Source organism: Sardina pilchardus, chromosome 24 (genome assembly GCF_963854185.1).
Source record: "Sardina pilchardus chromosome 24, fSarPil1.1, whole genome shotgun sequence".
Classification (NCBI taxonomy): Eukaryota; Metazoa; Chordata; class Actinopteri; order Clupeiformes; family Clupeidae; genus Sardina; species Sardina pilchardus.
Genome location: NC_085017.1, coordinates 24008405 through 24015589, shown reverse-complemented (window position 1 = coordinate 24015589; position 7185 = coordinate 24008405). Strand labels below are relative to the sequence as shown.

The 7185-nt window shown below is 38.9% G+C and overlaps 1 protein-coding gene across 2 annotated transcripts; it reads right to left on the bottom strand.

The window, feature by feature from the left end:
• Positions 1-3071, bottom strand: LOC134072725 (progranulin-like). Of its 2 annotated transcripts, none has more exons than XM_062529543.1 (7): positions 2936-3071; positions 2755-2804; positions 2239-2379; positions 1691-1993; positions 1293-1430; positions 722-964; positions 1-448 (listed from the first exon to the last, which is right to left on the bottom strand). In XM_062529543.1, the coding sequence occupies exons 3-7, from the start codon at positions 2377-2379 to the stop codon at positions 320-322; spliced, it is 954 nt and encodes a 317-aa protein (XP_062385527.1). In that variant the 5' UTR covers positions 2755-2804; positions 2936-3071; the 3' UTR covers positions 1-319. The 2 variants fall into 2 exon arrangements, with proteins under 2 accessions (XP_062385527.1, XP_062385526.1); XM_062529542.1 differs by having other exon boundaries at positions 722-967; positions 2936-3069.
• Between the last annotated feature and the right edge of the window lie 4114 nt (positions 3072-7185).

Genomic DNA, 7185 nt, shown 5'->3' with positions numbered 1-7185 from the left:
TTACCAGGTTTAACATAACTTTTTATTTATTTTCAAGTGTAAATACCACTCCAAAATGATTGAAAAATTGGTATCTTTGATTTCATTATTGTATGAGTGTATGTTTATGGTTACGGTTATGGGATTTGTCCAAAGCAACATACAAATAAAAACAATACAATAATTAAATGTAACAGTGCACAATTGAAAGAGTGTCAGACTACATTAGGGAGAATAATAATGACAGATTGCAGTGTGTAGGCTACATCCTGAGCACCAATAGATGAATCCCACTGATGTGAAGTTCTCTGCACATGAGACCCATAGCAGTGTTGCTGCATCACAGTAGCAGTATCTCCCTCATGGCAGATGAAGGGATGCTGGTGTCTCCCCTCACACAGTCTGTAGAGTTCTTGTTACACTTCCACTTGTACTCACAGCAGTGCTTACCATCCAGACAGCACTGGCCCTTTATGCAATATAGAGAAGACTGAGAGTTAGAAACATACTTAATGATATGTGGTAAACTTGTAGGTATCCACTGTAGCTGGATAGACAGACAGATAGACAGATCGACAGCCAGACAGACGGATAGATAGATAGATAGATAGATAGATAGATGGATAGATAGATAGAAAGATTCATTCATATGTTCATATGAGCATTTCTTAAGAATCGTATTTTTTATCACTTCACTGAAGAAAGAAAGGCAATTATCTGTGAGAACACAGTAGTGTTTTACCAGTGGGTACTGGCAGCAACCCCATTTCCCCTCGGGTGACGTGCAGCAGGAGAAGCCGGCGGGGCAGTAGAAACGTCCGTCACAGCGGATGACCCCGCTGAGGGCCACCCTGTCATCTCCAGGGGTCAGCTCCCGTGTGACCCAGGGTACAGGAGCAGCAAAGTCTCTCACACAAGCCCTCAGCTGTCGGTCACAGTGGAATCCCACCTGGCAACAGCCTGCCTCGCTCAGACAACACGGGTCCTGCTGGAGGGATGCAAACATCTGGCATCAATGGGTAGGTGAGTGGAATTGATCTTGAAATTGCAAGTTATTCATTCAGTGCTCATGGGCAGCAGTGAGTTTCTGCTTACGTTTTGCAGTAGAAGATCAGGGTAGTCTTCTAACATTTTTAAATACATGCATTACATGTGTCTATTTTTTTTTTTTTCAAATTAAAATGCTCCATTTTAGTGGAGGTATGAGTACATCAAGTGTAAGTTGAAATGATCGGAATGTATCCAGCGATCTTATCTATTTTATTAGGTGGCTGTGCCATTGGTCAGTTTGTCTGTGAATGTATGTTTAATACCTGAGCTCTATCCGATCTGAGGGCAGGCAACTGGGGAGTGGCAGCTATGCGTGAATGCCCCCGCAGACAGTGGGTAGAGGTGGCGTCACAGTAGGTGCCAGCCGGACAGCAGTGAATGCCATCCCTACAGCAGTGACCCTGAAAATCAAACCACCATTCAGCCAGTGTCTCAAATCAATCTAAAATGCATATTGTAGAATGTAGAATAAATCTAGAATTATGTTTGAACTATATAATGTTTTTAAAGGAATTCAATAGTCTTGTGGAATCCAATAAACAGTGACAGTTGGCAGGAATAACTTCTAATTACGTAAACATTAAGAATAATGTATTTCGCTGGACGAATTGCAGCCATTGCCAAATCATGTGCCCAATAGGAAATGAGAATGTTTACTCACTGATGTGAACACACAGCAAAACCAGGATCCATATACGTATCTGCAGCACGTTGCACCATCCTGGCATTGATAATAGCTATCACACCACACCACAGACACGTCTGAAGGCTTCTCCTGACTGGCGTTTGTCTCAAAATCGGGAGTCAAGTGCTTGAAGAGAGTCATCTCTGGTTCCTTAGCAGGCATGTTTTTATGCCACGGCAGTCTGAGCCATGGCAGGCTGTCTTTCACACAAGACTGAACTGCTTCACTGCAGTGGTAGCCAGCTGGGCAACAGTGCACCTGGTCAGAGCAACAGACAGCCTGGGAAAGAGGAATAGGAGACTAAGTCATAAAACACTTGACATTTATGATGTACTGTACACCATGCAACATGTCAACATGTCCCTTTCAGGGAAATGTGCCCCTTCCATCAACAGGATGTGAGTTGGCAGCCGTGGCCAACTGGTTAGGGCTTCGAGCTTGTAACCGAAGGGTTGTCAGCAATTTTTAAAAAATAAAATCTTGTGAAAATTCGGCCAAATAATACATTGGCTTCACAAACTCACGGAGGGATAGATGCAACATCCATATCCTCCTTCGGTCAGACAGCACGTGTTCTTTTCTGGGCACTCAAGCCCATCCGGGCAGATGACTGTAGCAGAGGCCAGCCCTATCCAGATGGAGAGCAGTGTAGCATGGGGCAACATCTGCATCAAAAATTAGGGAAATGAAAGTGAGGACCTTAAATGACACTCACAGTATTTTGCACAAAGAGCTGTTGTAAAATCCAGCAGTCCAAACAAAACAGTTCTCTAAGTACACGTTTTTATGTAGTTTTATGCATCTCTTAGTACACACTGATCAGTTGGACTGTCAACTTTGACACTGAACTTCTTTTTTTCTCATGAGAAGAAAATATCTTTATGCGAACAAAACAAGAGTGAATGTGGTAAAAATATTTTTTAAGTGCATTATGCAGAATGAATATCTTTTACATGTTATGGATTGATTCTCACACTTCTTACAAATTTCTGGCCCAGAAAAAAAGACAGGTTGTGATCTATAGTGATCTGATTACTTACTGTAAAATGGATATGATCTCAAAGCCACAACTCACAGAAGTAACTGAAACCTGTGACAGACATTACATTAAAAACCTCCGCAATGGCATCACAGATCACAAGACATGAAGAAAGATTCAAGAAAAACAACAACAAATTAAATTAGTAAAATAACTAAGCCAAACAGCATTAGCATACTCACCTCTCTTTCACAGCTAGACCTTGGAGTTATGCTCTCATTCTCTTTTCACCTCTTGCCCACTTGCAGTCTTCCGACATCGGTCAATATATTTTTGGGAACTTCCCCTTTTCGAATTCAAGCAGGAACTCTTGATGTGGGTGTTCCTCTTCAATAATGTAAGTGATGTTTATGTGTGTATTAAGTCTGTACTCTGTACCAGCCCCACCCCTTTTGACCAGCGTGGTCTGTGTCTTCCCAGCAGTTACAGTAGAGGGTGATGCGCTGGTGTGACAGGTCTCGTGAATTGAAAAAAAAAGAGAGAAGGCCTTGGATCCACCAGGCAGAGGGTCTCCCTCTCCTCTGTCACAGTTTTGTTTGATATTTATTGACATTTACCCAAAAACGTACATTTGCACAATGCTTTTCTTTCATTATACTGATATACATCTATTACTAAATACTTTAATAGATATTCTTTATCATTTAATGTTCTCATGCTTTGAGCCAAACTTGTGTAACATAACGAATAAAAAAAATGGCCTCAACATATCATTGAATGTGAAGCATCTGACCAATAAATTATGAGCTTGACGTCAATTTTAAGATCAACATATGGTAATCAATTCCTGAGATAATTTGTCAGCAACTCCTTGTCAGTCTCTGAAAAGGGTTAAGTTGGTCAATGTGTAAACTATATACATTACACAACTTTGATTGTGCCTACACAGCCGTTTCTAATTGTGAGTTTTCCAGAAGGCTATGATAATTGATTTATTTTTTTAACATCTTTACCAATAGGGGAATTTACAGTTTTTCTCTATTGTTAACACACGTTGTGCCTACACAGCAGTTTCTAATTGTGAGTTTTCCAGAAGGCTATGATAAATGATTTATTTTTAACATCTTTACCAATAGGGGAATTTACAGTTTTTCTCGATTGTTACTGTAACACACATTTTCTGAAAACATGCCAAAACTCTACACACAAATCCAAAAAACACACACACAATGGGCAAAACTCCTCAATTCTCCTGCAAATTGAAACTTTACCTTCAAAACAATGTACTTTCTCCTCAAAATGGTCTTTTGTCCTCAAAAGACACAAACAAACCATCATATATCAAGACATTTATAAGAACCATTTGAACACTGATGTGCTCAGTGTAAAACACTGCGATGAATTGAAAACACCTCTTCTCCATTCATCATAATGACTTAGGCCTTTTTTTGTTCAGTGTTACACTACAAATAGTACTACAAACAGTAGATAAGCTGATACAGTAAGTTGATATGATTACCCTATCAATGTTTGAAATATCTCATTGTTTTCTATTGTTTTTCTTTGTATTTGCCATAATGTTATGGCGTTACAGTATTTTCTAGGACCATGTTCATGATTTCAGTTCAGGAGACAGAGGCCCTTGTGTTGGTAATCTTTCAGCTGCCAAACAAATAGTAAAATAGTATACTGTACTGTCAATATTGCGTAGGAATGCAAAGTAGGAATACTTTTCCCAAATACTTTAAACATATACTTTATTTGTACAGTCCTACAGAATAGCCCACAGGCAATACTGTTGTGCTCATTGAGCTGTATTGTACCGTACTGTACAGTATTGATACGCAGCACTACGACATTCTAGTGGCTCAGATCTCATCAGAGATTACAGTCCTTGGCCTCCCCGTCCTCCTCCTCTTACTCTCACTCCTCAGGCTCTGCCTCTGCCTGTACTACTACTCTAATACTAAAGCTCTGATTGCTAATTGTAAAACTGTGTGACAGGTGTTTGCCCATGTGATGAGTCAGTGTGCGATGGTAGGGCAGTAGCTTTAGAATTTGAATGGCAGTGTGTTCCTTGCGAAAACAAGAGATTTTCTTCATGAAAATTGTGTGTAGTGTTGTGAAACCAGTGTGTTTTAGAACTGCAATTTGAGTGTAAAGCAGAAATTGTGCTTACAGTTGATCAGAATTGGTTGAGGAGGTCGGTGCATGTGTTACATATTATGGCCATTATGTCTCAAGTACCAGAAATTGTTTGTAAACAATTGAGAAAAATTGTAATTATCAATGAAAGAGAAGCATTGTTTTTCTAAATGTAATTACAGTATATTTTGCATTAGATATAGGATACCTAGTATACATGCACATACCTGTATTTCATTTCTTATTTTAAGGTATCTGTATATATTATGTCAAACAAACTCAAATTCAAAATTAATTACATTTGCATTTCCAATTCAGATCATCACAACACATTTTATTTTGTCTCAGATGGCCACATTACAAAACATTATTGATTATCGATGTCCTTGGTTCTCTGAGGAACAATACAAGACGTTAACCAATTGAAAGTCATCCCCATGACATCAATCCGAACAATCACCCATTTTAGGGCATTTTTTCACATGCCTATAAGGTAACAAACTCATTGTCTTTCAAACATTCTGAAACAACCAAATGGCCAGATTCACATAGCCAATGAGGAACAGAGGGTTAATATCACATGTTCTCCTTCAGAACGCAGAGGTTATATTCACGACCACATGTTCTCTTTCAGTTATGTTCACTTGCTAATGGATAACATGTATACTACAACATTCCGTGAGATCGTGACCAACAAAAATCAACGTTTGACTGACATATGTTTCATCACAGCAAATGCTCTTAGCGACTCAGCTGAAAATGTCCATATTTATATATAAAAATAAAATGTAACAATGTGAATGTATAAATGTGACCAACTTTATCTTGAACACATGGATAGTGAAGAGGATGGTAAGAGAGTATACAAATATTCCATTAGATCATTACTGGAGAGTCACAAAAATGATTCAAATATGGCCTCAGCACTAATAGATTATTTACTGTAAAAAGCATGCCAGGAAAACCCTGAATGCTATAAGGACTGTGTCGAATTGTTGTCAGTCTTTGGCAATAAACACTCAAGGTGGATTTGGATTACAGGCAGAGGTGACTTTCCAAAAACAAATAATTACCTTTTGAATAATATTAATAGAGAAAAAAAATCAACTGGAAATAACGTTGTTAACCGGTTATCTCAAATTAAAAATAACCTTTTTACTCTGTAACAAGAGAAATTGTTTTTGCTTTTGCGTCATCCTGAAATTTGTTTCCTCTTTTCGATTGGGTTCTTTGAACTGTTTCTAACACCTCTCTAGAATACATTTGCTTCATTTCAAGGCTTACTTCATTCCTCATTATGACCGCTGCTTATGGCAAGTCCTTTTAACATTTAAACGTTACATTTGATTATCCGGAATTAACATTGTAGATATCAACAACGTCTTTCTGACTAGTCACAATTACATTTTGGATAGTTGGAATTGTCTTCCAAGATATCTGTAACGTAATTGTAGATATCTGTAATGATAAACCCCATACAAATTAATGGCAAAAGTGTCACTGTCATTATTTGTCCTAGGAATAATGTCTTTGTGGATATCTGAAATGACAATGGATAGGAAGAATGTAGTTGCGGATATCTGAATTGTCGTTTCTGACTAGGCAAAATTTAATTATAGATATCTGCAAGAGATATCCAGTCTAACTGTTAAATGTTAAAATGGCTTGCCATATTATGTTAAATGTTAAAAGGGCTTGCCATACGCTGCTAGCATAGCTAGCAAAGCGCTCATATAGGGATTGTCAACGTTTTTTTTTCTGTCAATGATTCCCGGGACACCGAAACACTGGGGCAGATGAAACTTTGTGGGCATGTAGTCCTACTAGACATTTATGGAAAATAAATGTTTGTTCCCCTGGGGCCACTCCCACCCACGCCGGGCCCCCTGAAATCCAGAAAATGCAGTTTTTCCTAAATAACTTCCTGAACCGTGGCACCGAGGATGATAACATTTTTATGGTATGTTGATCCCAAGGGCCAACATCAACCTAGCCCATAACCGCTCATTTGTGATTGCATCTCACTCACATCCACACGCACAGACACACATACATGCATGCACACACACATCCACATGCACAGACACTCATATACACAAACATACACATAAACACACAAAGACACGTGTATACTCACACACATACACTCAGGCACACGCGCACATACACATATACACAGGCACGCATATACCAGCATACACAAAAGTTGTGAGTAGGGGATGGAGTAGGAGATGGAGACAAATTGACAGGTGTGATTTATTTTTGCTGACTGAGTGGCGATCATATTTTGTACCGCTGTGCAGTATATACAGTTGTTTTCATTGTAAAAGCAAGCTAAATTGCCAAA